Here is a 13,069-nt window from a genome sequence, read left to right on the forward strand (position 1 = left end):
CTTGATGCGTGGCTGGCTGGTAGACGAAAGGGGGAGAGGAGAAGGTGTCCTCTGCTTGTCCCTTATTGTTACCTGCCCACATTGGTGGTTTACATGACAGAGTTACAATAATTATTCCCCTGTGTGTTTCCTCCTAAGACTGGTCAGGTTTACCTTCTGGTGTGAGACCTGAAACGAGGCCTCTCGTTTTCTCAGCGAAGATAAAGGAACTTTCTCTTTTCATGAAGTGTGTGTCCATAACTCTGACAGTGATCCTCCACTCCCCTCCCTTTAACCCCACTGTTAGCTGCTGTATGAGACCAATCCTGTATGTGCTGTTCAAAACACTGGTTGCATCTGAAATGGCACCTAATTCCCTTATATAGTGCACTATCTTTGACGAGAAGCCAATGGGTCCTGGTAAAACATATAGTGCACTATCTTTGACGAGAAGCCCATGGGTCCTGGTAAAACAAATAGTGCACTATCTTTGACGAGAGGCCCATGGGTCCTGGTAAAACATATAGTGCACTATCTTTGACGAGAGGCCCATGGGTCCTGGTAAAACATATAGTGCACTATCTTTGACGAGAGGCCCATGGGTCCTGGTAAAACAAATAGTGCACTATCTTTGACGAGAGGCCCATGGGTCCTGGTAAAACATATAGTGCACTATCTTTGACGAGAGGCCCATGGGTCCTGGTAAAACATATAGTGCACTATCTTTGACGAGAGGCCCATGGGTCCTGGTAAAACATATAGTGCACTATCTTTGACGAGAGGCCCATGGGTCCTGGTAAAACAAATAGGGCACTATAGGGTATAGGGTGTCATTTCAGACACAAATACTGACTCATGCTGATTGTAACATCCAGCTAGGTCAGAGGTCACACTGTTACTATGGATACCTAATGTACAGTATGTCAAGGTTGCTCATCAAGATGGTTGAATTAACAGGTCGATTTTATAGTCAGGTCGTTGTGAATTTTCTTTATTAAACACAAACTGGGTGACAATAGAGAGAATATAACAGTGTAATTATGATTTTATTCACCTCAGGATCATTTTATATTTATTATGCAAACTACAGACAGAGCATTATCACTTTGAGATCCTACATCCCACAAAAAACAGTAGCCCGTGTTAATTTTCTAAATTGTGAATTTAATCTAATAAAGTGCAGCTTTCAGGAAAGATAAATTGGTGAAGATGCATGCTATTATGTAAAAATAAATAATCCCCAAATTACTAACCTTAGCTCGAGAAACCAATTCTCCTGCTGGCGGGAAAGGAGACCTCGCCTGAGTACCAGTATCTTTAGATAACATTCCACTCCTTGTCATTGCCAAAGAGAATGGCTTTTCAGCAACCTTATCCTTTAATATGCAACCTTGATTTAGGGCATAGTTGCTGATTGGAAACAACATACATATTTTCCATGACAATGTTATAGAACATGGGGTGCACACAACATTTGGTTATATATGGAATTTCAAGAACAAACAATACTGTTACGACCTGCTGTGGTCATTCTCTTGTGAGATGGCAGTGTCAATGCAAGACCAATACTGTGTGGTTTTACCGTGCTTCTACATCTGCATTGCTTGCTGTTAGGGGTTTTAGGCTGGGTTTCTGTACAGCACTTTGATATACCAGCTGTTGTAAGAAGGGATTCATAAATACATTTGATTGATTGGATTGAAGATGTTGTTCAAAGTGGCTAGAGAGCTACTCTGTAATGAGAGAGAGAAATAATGATACAGAAAATATTAGCCTACAAGATTCAAAGTTTTCTTCAGTTGCAACCCATTAAAGGGGCAATCAACAGGTGCTACATACATTTAGTTCACTTATGAATTAATTAAATGTGCCCATTTAATTCTTGAAGAATATAACTTAGAAATGCCTCATGAGCTTAGTTCAGCTGTTCTCATTAATGGGGCTGTATGTAGTGGAGCAGGTTGAGAGCTTCAAGTTCCTTGGTGTCCACATCACCAACAAACTATCATGGTCCAAAACACACCAAGACAGTCATGAAGAGGGCAGGACAAAGCCTATTCCCCCTCAGGAGACTGGAACGATGTGGCATGGATCCTCAAAAAGTTCTACAGCTGCACCATTCTTATTCTTATTGTTAACTGCATTGTTAGTTAGTGGCTCGTAAGTAAACATTTCACTGTCTACTACACCTGTTGTGTTCGGCGCATGTGACTAATACAATTTGATTTGAAATATTGATATAATAACCATCATATCGAAGTAAACTTGGAGTCACGCAATGATATGGTGTTTAGGTCCTCCCACTATGACTCTGGAAACCATGCAGTTTATTAGGCTACATCATAAGTTATGATGAAGTTCACAGGGTGGTGTAAAAGAAGAGCGATGAGCTTGATGCTCCTTTCCAATAAATATCCAGGGTCTTATTCTGATGACATGATGATCGATGCTTGACTGCTGTTGACAAATAAAAAATATTCTCACTCTTATTAATAATATTCTCATCATGTAAACTAGACTTCTCCCACAGCCTACTTTCACAGTCTACCCCACACAGCCTACCCACACTGTACCTGCGATTTGATTTGATTTGAGCTGTTGGCTAGAGTGCACGTGCATTCTGTGTGCACTGCGTCATCACACACTGATTTTTATCTGAAACAAGTCCGTTTGGTGGAACACACCACTGGTGGGAAAAGGCACGTATTTTCTTTATGCAGATTTTAGGATAATTGCATGAACATCTGTCAGCAATTGGATGGAAACCTAGTTACTGACATCGAGTCCTGCGACTCCCAGCACATAAGACAAAATCAACAGTACAAAACCAAAGATACTCATCTGTTTTATGTTTTGATCTTGTGTTATCGTGCTATAAACTTTTATACTAAGATGTGCAATTCCCCCCCCAATTCGCTGTGGTCCAAACGGCAGCTTGTGTAATGTAGTAACACATGCTGTCCACATCATGGAAGGTAGTTTAATATACAGTGGGGCAAAAAAGTATTTAGTCAGCCACCAATTGTGCAAGTTCTCCCACTTAAAAAGATGAGAGAGGCCTGTAATGTTCATCATAGGTACACTTCAACTATGACAGACAAAATGAGAAAAAAATCCAGAAAATCACATTGTAGGATTTTTTAATTAATTTATTTGCAAATTATGGTGGAAAATAAGTATTTGGTCAATAACAAAAGTACTCAATACTTTGTTATATACCCTTTGTTGGCAATGACAGAGGTCAAACGTTTTCTGTAAGTCTTCACAAGGTTTTCACACACTGTTGCTGTTATTTTGGCCCATTCCTCCATGCAGATCTCCTCTAGAGCAATAATCACATATATTTGTTCCTGGTTTAACCATTTCGAGAGGTTTTTTTTCTTATGCGCAATTTAACCAGGAGCTTAAGAAAGAGTTCCCATAATGACTGTGTAGAAGCCCATTCATTCGCCCTCCCTACTCTAGTTGTGCTGTTCCACGGAGGTTTTCACTGGTAAGACTCTTAGTGAATGTGAGAAAGTAGACCAATTCAAGTAAAATAATGGAAAGACTCTTTCAGTGAAAGTGAGATGTGTGTTGATGTGTGTAGGTGTATGTTGATGTGTGTTGATGTGTGTAGGTGTGTGTTGATGTGTCTAGGTGTGCGTTGATGTGTGTAGGTGTGCGTTGATGTATGTAGGTGTGTGTTGATGTGTGTTGTTATCAGGGTCAGAGAATGACAGCTTTCCTCTGTCCCTGTTCAGTTGTACTCTGACCCTCTGAGGAGCTCTCTGTTTCTATGTATAGCGTGGGGGACAAATGTGGCTTGTATCCAGCATTACACCACTGTATTCCACACATTCTAACCCAGTCACCATGTCCTTCCCTGGAGACTCTGGGGCCACACCTACAGCAAATAATGTAATATCTCCAACCTCAATGTCCCAGCTGTGTGTCCCTGAGTTAAAGCCCTCTGAGCCCAGGACAAGGTGAGATTTATGAAACCTCTCTGGGTTGTCAGGTAACTTCTGTGTCACTCCAATGCATCTCATACTGGTCAGATCATCACAGAGGAGGAGACCTGGGTGACCAGGGTTCCAGAATCACAGGACCTAAAGAGATAGAACAGAAACATAGGACTAAAACTAAAAGGACATTTCATATGATGTTTATTTTTTAATAACTACTTTTATGCCATGATTAACATTATACATTGCATATTTTCCAATAAAGTTATAAATGTGCATTTCCATGACTGTCTAGTTCTGTTTGTTTCTTTGGTAGAAATATATAATCATCAATTTTATTTGTATAATCATAACACAATACTCGCTGTACTGAACAATGTCCTGCATCTTCTCCCAGACTCTGAACTTCAGGTTGCCCAGGTGTTTGGCCACATCTATCAGTGCTCCTGAGACCAGTTGTGGATCTGGCACTGGGCTCTAGAAGAACACTGAAGTGCTGTTGTGAGGTTGGGTTCAGATTCAGAACCACGGAGAAGAGAGACACAGGAGAGAGATTTACTTACCTTTTCACCGTGGCTGTGTAGTTCTGCAGAAGGATAGAGGGTTGTCAATGTTACCAATCAATTTATCATACAATCAAGTCTACAAAGGACAAATATGTTGGTTCTTACTTGTAGAAAATAGATGTCTTCAGCTCCCAGCTCCTCCTGTATGGCTCAGATTGTGCCTGAAAGTTTTGATATCTCTTTACTCATCTCCTCAATCTTCTTCTTCATCCGATGACTCTTCTGCTCCTCTTCCTCCCTCATAGCAGCTACCCTGGCTGCCTCTTCATCTCGTAGAAACTGGTGAAGCTTCTCAAACTCCTTCTTAACTTGCTTTTCTGTAGTCTGGGCCTGGCTCTGGATACAGTGAGAGGAATACGTGGGTAACTGTCTTTCCACACACTTGGTGAATTAAATATATAGAAAATATTGCATGCTAGCAGCATTCAGTAGTCTTACTGGGTGTGTTCTGCTGTTCTATCACATGTTACTTTAACTATGTTAAAGATCTTTAGCTTCTCTTGTAAGGGTTGCAGTGCAGTCTTGAGTTCATCCTGCAACAAAATAACACAGTAGTTAGCTCAACCGCCCGCGGGGCACCCACCGGTCCTGTGGAGGTCAATGTCAGGGGTGCATATTAACACATATTTCTGCATGACACTGATTAATTAATTGTTATCAATAGGCTACCTAGGAAATCAATAGCCTTCCAAGACAGGTGTTGTGCACCCCCAGTCTGTATCTGGATAGTGGGAGTACCAGAGCTACGTTTTACAATGTTTTACAACTTCGGATCAGGTGATCTATTTCGTAGATTCAAGTGGAATTTGTTTACTATTCTGACACTGATTTAGGTCGTTTATATTTCCACTTAAATCCACACAATAGGAACCTACACAGCAGGCTGAACTACCACTGACTATAGGTACTAGATCATGTGGGTTTCATTTCTAACACACCCCGTTTGTAGATCAATATACCAGATTCTATTGGTCCTTTTATAAACTGGGTGGTTGGGTCCCTGAATGCTGATTGGCTGACATCCGTGGTATTTCAGACCGTATACCACGGCATGACAAAAAATGTATTTTTACTGCTCTAATTATGTTGGTAACCAGTTTATAATAACAATAAGGCACGTCAGTGGTTTGTGGTATATGGCCAATATACCACGGCTAAGGGCTCTGTGTTGCGTCGTGCGAAGAATCTAATCAAAGTTTATTTGTCATGTGCGCCAAATACAACCGGTGTAGTAGACCTTACAGTGAAATGGTGCAAAATAAAAAAGGTATGTGTGTGTGTGTAGGTATGTAAAGAAATAAAACAACAGTAAAAAGACATTTGTAAAAAGAGTAGCAAGGCTATATACAGACACCTGTTAGTCAGGCTTATTAAGGTAGTATGTATATGTAGGTATCGTTAAAGTGACTATGCATATATGATGAACAGATAGTAGCAGAAGCGTAAAAAGAGGGGTTGGCGGGTGTTGGGACACAATGCAGATAGCCTGGTTAGCCAATGTGCGGGAGCACTGGTTGGTCGGGACATTTTAGGTAGTATGTACATGAATGTATAGTTATAGTGACTATGCATATAAGATAAACAGAGAGTAGCAGCAGTGTAAAAGAGGGGTTGGGGGGCCGGGGGGGGACACAATAGAGATAGTCCAGGTAACCATTTGATTACCTGTTCAGGAGTCTTATGGCTTGGGGGTAAAAACTGTTGAAAATACTTTGGTCCTAGACTTGGTGCTCCGGTACTGCTTGCCATGCGGTAGCAGAGAGAACACTCTATGACTGGGGTGGCTGGGGTCTTTGACAATTTTTAAGGCCTTCCTCTGACACCGCCTGGTGTAGAGGTCCTGGATGGCAGGCAGCTTTGCACCTGTGATGTACTGGGCCATGCGCACGACCCTCTGTAGTGCCTTGCGGTCGGAGGCCAAGCAGTTGCCTTACCAGGCAGTGACACAACCGGTCAGGATGCTCTCCATGTTGCAGCTGTAGAACCTTTTGAGGATCTCAGGACCCATGCCACATCTTTTTAGTTTCCTGAGGGGGAATAGGCTTTGTCGGCCCTCTTCACGACTGTCTTGGTGTGTTTGGACCAATCTAGTTTGTTGTTGATGTGGACACCAAGGGATTTGAAGCTCTCAACCTGAACAGCCCTTAGACATGGTATATTGACCATATACCACACCCCCCCCCATGCCTTATTGCTTAAATACATCCTCATATAGGTCCTTATAGATCCATATATTAGTTCCTTATATATCCTCATATAGGTGTTTATATCCTCATATAGGTCCTTATAGGTCCATATATTAGTTCCTTATATATCCTCATATAGGTCTTTATATCCTCATATAGGTCCTTATAGGTCCATATATTAGTTCCTTATATATCCTCATATAGGTCCTTATAAGTCCCTATATTAGTTTCTTATATACCCTCATATAGGTCCTTATATCCTCATTATATACAGTATACCCTCATTCTGAATGATTAGGTATGTTCTCACAGTTACTTTCTCACCTTATAATCCTGTGCAGCTTCATCTATGGGACAGAAAGAGTGTTTTTTGTGTTTTCTGGAAGTCTGACACACAAAGCAGACAGGCTGTTTATCGTCCAGACAGAAGAGCTTGAGTTTCTCGCTGTGCAGACTGCAGAGCAGCTCGGACCCTGCTGAAGCTCTCTGACACCTTTCCTCTAAGGCCTCACACAGGTTCTTTAAAACCAGAGGCTCGTTGCTCAGAGGCTCGTGTTTTGATGATCTGCATATAGGACATTCCTGAGTTTCACTTCCTTTCCAGCATTGCTGCAGACAGGATTTACAGAAGTTGTGGCTACACGACAGGAGCACAGGATCCAGGAAGATATCCATGCACACAGGACAAGAGAGATCCTCCTCTAGGAGAAACGATCTGGAAGCCATTTTTCTCTGTCTGTAATGGCTTCTGAGGTTATTACAAATCTACCTTCACTTTTATGTTGCACACTGTACCGAAGTCAGCAACATTCTAATGTTAGAGTTTAGATGAAAGCTTCATTATGCTTCCCCTTTGCTATGGTCTCTTACCCGCTGTGATTATTATAGATCTTGTCTTCAGGTCTAAACAGGTACATGAACAGCACGGCATGAATATCAGTGTTATACTGCACTGAACATTGAACATGGAACTACTTCCTGTGTTTCTGAAAAGCGTAGAGGGTGGAGCTATTGGGAAACTATTATCAGCGACCTTTGATTTATTTCAGAGAGAGAGATAACATGTAAGAGAGTGCAGGAGAGGGAGACAATTGTATAAGCCCATATGCAAAGGTACAATATGTAGATTTGTTGCTCATTCAAATAGCTCTAAGACCCTAGTATGGCCTCTCTGGCCACAGCTGAAATTACATTGGTTGGTTCCAAATTCGCTCTTTTGCAGGTATAACCATATAATTTCTTCATCCGAGACAAATGTCCTCATATGCACGTTTCTCCCCTATTTCAAAGTGTTTCGGTACTTCACTTATGCACTACACTTTTCCACACGCTAACTTTTACTGTACCACAGATCAGTATATTCTACCAGTCTAACTGTCTATCCTGCCCTCTATCCACCATTCAACGAAATGATCCTACCTAGACTAGCCTACAACACAATGATCCTACCTAGACTACAACACAATGATCCTACCTAGACTACAACACAATGATCCTACCTAGACTACAATACAATGATCCTACCTAGACTACAACACAATGATCCTACCTAGACTACAATACAATGATCCTACCTAGCCTACAACACAATGATCCTACCTAGACTACAATACAATGATCCTACCTAGACTACAACACAATGATCCTACCTAGACTAGCATACAACACAATGATCCTACCTAGACTACAACACAATGATCCTACCTAGCCTACAACACAATGATCCTACCTAGACTAGCCTACAACACAATGATCCTACCTAGACTAGCCTACAACACAATGATCCTACCCAGACTAGCCTACAACACAATGATCCTGTCTAGACTACAACACAATGATCCTACCTAGCCTACAACACAATGATCCTACCTAGACTAGCCTACAACACAATGATCCTACCTAGACTAGCCTACAACACAATGATCCTACCTAGCCTACAACACAATGATCCTACCTAGCCTACAACACAATGATCCTACCTAGCCTACAACACAATGATCCTACCTAGACTACAACACAATGATCCTACCTAGACTACAACACAATGATCCTATCTAGACTAGCATACAACACAATGATCCTACCTAGACTACAACACAATGATCCTACCTAGCCTACAACACAATGATCCTACCTAGACTACAACACAACGATCCTACCTAGACTAGACTACAACACAACGATCCTACCTAGACTAGACTACAACACAATGATCCTACCTAGCCTAGACTACAACACAATGATCCTACAACACAATGATCCTACCTAGACTAGCCTACAACACAATGATCCTACCTAGACTAGCCTACAACACAATGATCCTGTCTAGACTACAACACAATGATCCTGTCTAGACTACAACACAATGATCCTATCTAGACTACAACACAATGATCCTACCTAGACTACAACACAATGATCCTACCTAGACTACAACACAATGATCCTACCTAGACTACAACACAATGATCCTACCTAGACTAGCCTACAACACAATGATCCTGTCTAGACTACAACACAATGATCCTATCTAGCCTACAACACAATGATCCTACCTAGCCTACAACACAATGATCCTACCTAGCCTACAACACAATTATCCTACCTAGACTACAACACAATGATCCTATCTAGACTAGCATACAACACAATGATCCTACCTAGACTAGCATATAACACAATGATCCTACCTAGACTAGCCTACAACACAACGATCCTACCTAGACTAGCCTACAACACAATGATCCTATCTAGACTACAAAACAATGATCCTACCTAGACTAGCCTACAACACAATGATCCTACCTAGCCTACAACACAATGATCCTACCTAGACTACAACAACACAATGATCCTATCTAGACTAGACTACAACACAATGATCCTATCTAGACTACAACACAATGATCCTATCTAGACTACAACACAATGATCCTATCTAGACTACAACACAACGATCCTACCTAGACTAGCCTACAACACAATGATCCTATCTTTACATTTACATTTACATTTAAGTCATTTAGCAGACGCTCTTATCCAGAGCGACTTACAAATTGGTGCATTAACCTTATGACATCCAGTGGGACAGTCACTTAACAATAGTGCATCTAAAACTTAGGGGGGGTGGGGTGAGAGGGATTACTTAACCTATCCTAGGTATTCCTTAAAGAGGTGGGGTTTCAGGTGTCTCCGGAAGGTGGTGATTGACTCCGCTGTCCTGGCGTCGTGAGGGAGTTTGTTCCACCATTGGGGGGCCAGGGCAGCGAACAGTTTTGACTGGGCTGAGCGGGAGCTGTACTTCCTCAGTGGTATGGAGGCGAGCAGGCCAGAGGTGGATGAACGCAGTGCCCTTGTTTGGGTGTAGGGCCTGATCAGAGCCTGGAGGTACTGAGGTGCCGTTCCCCTCACAGCTCCGTAGGCAAGCACCATGGTCTTGTAGCGGATGCGAGCTTCAACTGGAAGCCAGTGGAGAGAACGGAGGAGCGGGGTGACGTGAGAGAACTTGGGAAGGTTGAACACCAGACGGGCTGCGGCGTTCTGGATGAGTTGAAGGGGTTTAATGGCACAGGCAGGGAGCCCAGCCAACAGCGAGTTGCAGTAATCCAGACGGGAGATGACAAGTGCCTGGATTAGGACCTGCGCCGCTTCCTGTGTGAGGCAGGGTCGTACTCTGCGGATGTTGTAGAGCATGAACCTACAGGAACGGGCCACCCCCTTGATGTTAGTTGAGAACGACAGGGTGTTGTCCAGGATCACGCCAAGGTTCTTGGCGCTCTGGGAGGAGGACACAATGGAGTTGTCGACCGTGATGGCGAGATCATGGAACGGGCAGTCCTTCCCCGGGAGGAAGAGCAGCTCCGTCTTGCCGAGGTTCAGCTTGAGGTGGTGATCCGTCATCCACACTGATATGTCTGCCAGACATGCAGAGATGCGATTCGCCACCTGGTCATCAGAAGGGGGAAAGGAGAAGATTAATTGTGTGTCGTCTGCATAGCAATGATAAGAGAGACCATGTGAGGTTATGACAGAGCCAAGTGACTTGGTGTATAGCGAGAATAGGAGAGGGCCAAGAACAGAGCCCTGGGGGACACCAGTGGTGAGAGCGCGTGGTGAGGAGACAGATTCTCGCCACGCCACCTGGTAGGAGCGACCTGTCAGGTAGGACGCAATCCAAGCGTGGGCCGCGCCGGAGATGCCCAACTCTAGACTACAACACAACGATCCTACCTAGACTAGCCTACAACACAATGATCCTACCTAGCATACAACACAATGATCCTACCTAGACTACAACAACACAATGATCCTACCTAGACTACAACACAATGATCCTATCTAGACTACAACACAATGATCCTATCTAGACTAGACTACAACACAATGATCCTACCTAGACTACAACAACACAATGCTACTACCTAGACTACAACACAATGATCCTACCTAGACTACAACACAATGATCCTACCTAGCCTACAACACAATGATCCTACCTAGCCTACAACACAATGATCCTACCTAGACTACAACACAATGATCCTATCTAGACTAGACTACAACACAATGATCCTACCTAGACTACAACACAATGATCCTACCTAGCCTACAACACAATGATCCTACCTAGACTAGCCTACAACACAATGATCCTGTCTAGACTACTACACAATGATCCTACCTAGCCTACAACACAATGATCCTACCTAGCCTACAACACAATTATCCTACCTAGACTACAACACAATGATCCTATCTAGACTAGCATACAACACAATGATCCTACCTAGACTAGCATATAACACAATGATCCTACCTAGACTAGCCTACAACACAATGATCCTGTCTAGACTACTACACAATGATCCTACCTAGCCTACAACACAATGATCCTACCTAGCCTACAACACAATTATCCTACCTAGACTACAACACAATGATCCTATCTAGACTAGCATACAACACAATGATCCTACCTAGACTAGCATATAACACAATGATCCTACCTAGACTAGCCTACAACACAACGATCCTACCTAGACTAGCCTACAACACAATGATCCTATCTAGACTACAAAACAATGATCCTACCTAGACTAGCCTACAACACAATGATCCTACCTAGCCTACAACACAATGATCCTACCTAGACTACAACAACACAATGATCCTACCTAGACTACAACACAATGCTCCTACCTAGCCTACAACACAATGATCCTACCTAGACTACAACAACACAATGATCCTACCTAGACTACAACACAATAATCCTACCTAGCCTACAACACAATGATCCTATCTAGACTAGACTACAACACAATGATCCTATCTAGACTAGACTACAACACAATGATCCTATCTAGACTAGACTACAACACAATGATCCTACCTAGCCTACAACACAATGCTCCTACCTAGACTACAACACAATGATCCTACCTAGCCTACAACACAATGCTCCTACCTAGACTACAACACAATGATCCTACCTAGACTACAACACAATGATCCTACCTAGACTACAACACAATGATCTTACCTAGACTACAACACAATGCTCCTAATGATCCTACCTAGACTACAACACAATGATCCTATCTAGACTAGACTACAACACAATGATCCTACCTAGACTACAACACAATGATCCTACCTAGCCTACAACACAATGATCCTAACTAGACTACAACACAATGATCCTACCTAGACTAGCCTACAACACAATGATCCTACCTAGACTAGCCTACAACACAATGATCCTACCTAGACTAGACTACAACACAATGATCCTACCTAGACTACAACACAATGATCCTACCTAGACTACAACAACACAATGATCCTACCTAGACTACAACACAATGATCCTACCTAGACTACAACACAATGCTCCTAATGATCCTACCTAGACTACAACACAATGATCCTATCTAGACTAGACTACAACACAATGATCCTACCTAGACTAGACTACAACACAATGATCCTACCTAGACTACAACACAATGATCCTACCTAGACTACAACAACACAATGATCCTACCTAGACTACAACAACACAATGATCCTACCTAGACTACAACACAATGATCCTACCTAGACTACAACACAATGATCCTACCTAGACTACAACAACACAATGATCCTACCTAGACTACAACAACACAATGATCCTACCTAGACTACAACAACACAATACAATGATTAACTGCACATTTGTTTTCAAGTGAGTACAGAATTCTACTCTAGGCTGCAGTGAAAATGTCATGTGAATAACGGAGCAAAAGACCTGTGATAAATGATTTGAATGTTTCAGTCCATTTAGATCAGTTGTGGGTCTACTCTCATCAGTTGATAGGGTCTAGAAAGACACAGTAGCAGGCTAGTC

General features: G+C 42.4%; 1 protein-coding gene across 2 annotated transcripts; it reads right to left on the reverse strand.

Moving 5' to 3' along the window:
* Window positions 1-4,245: 4,245 nt before the first annotated feature.
* LOC124001819 (E3 ubiquitin-protein ligase TRIM39-like) lies at window positions 4,246-8,193 on the reverse strand. Of its 2 annotated transcripts, XM_046308914.1 has the most exons (5): window positions 7,003-8,193; window positions 4,931-5,025; window positions 4,598-4,828; window positions 4,490-4,512; window positions 4,246-4,414 (listed from the first exon to the last, which is right to left on the reverse strand). In XM_046308914.1, the coding sequence occupies exons 1-3, from the start codon at window positions 7,402-7,404 to the stop codon at window positions 4,741-4,743; spliced, it is 585 nt and encodes a 194-aa protein (XP_046164870.1). In that variant the 5' UTR covers window positions 7,405-8,193; the 3' UTR covers window positions 4,246-4,414; window positions 4,490-4,512; window positions 4,598-4,740. The 2 variants fall into 2 exon arrangements, with proteins under 2 accessions (XP_046164870.1, XP_046164869.1); XM_046308913.1 differs by having other exon boundaries at window positions 4,246-4,512.
* Between the last annotated feature and the right edge of the window lie 4,876 nt (window positions 8,194-13,069).

Source organism: Oncorhynchus gorbuscha, linkage group LG17 (assembly GCF_021184085.1).
Source record: "Oncorhynchus gorbuscha isolate QuinsamMale2020 ecotype Even-year linkage group LG17, OgorEven_v1.0, whole genome shotgun sequence".
Lineage (NCBI taxonomy): Eukaryota > Metazoa > Chordata > Actinopteri > Salmoniformes > Salmonidae > Oncorhynchus > Oncorhynchus gorbuscha.

Bases quoted from the DNA above. Each gene is read 5' to 3' on its own strand.
- LOC124001819 (XM_046308914.1), bottom strand. From the start codon at position 7,404: ATGGCTTCCAGATCGTTTCTCCTAGAGGAGGATCTCTCTTGTCCTGTG. The intron at 5,026-7,002 runs GTGAGAAAGTAA...ATTTTGTTGCAG, and splicing joins AAGCTGCACAGGATTATAAG to GATGAACTCAAGACTGCACT. The intron at 4,829-4,930 runs GTAAGACTACTG...CACTGTATCCAG, and splicing joins AGAACAGCAGAACACACCCA to AGCCAGGCCCAGACTACAGA.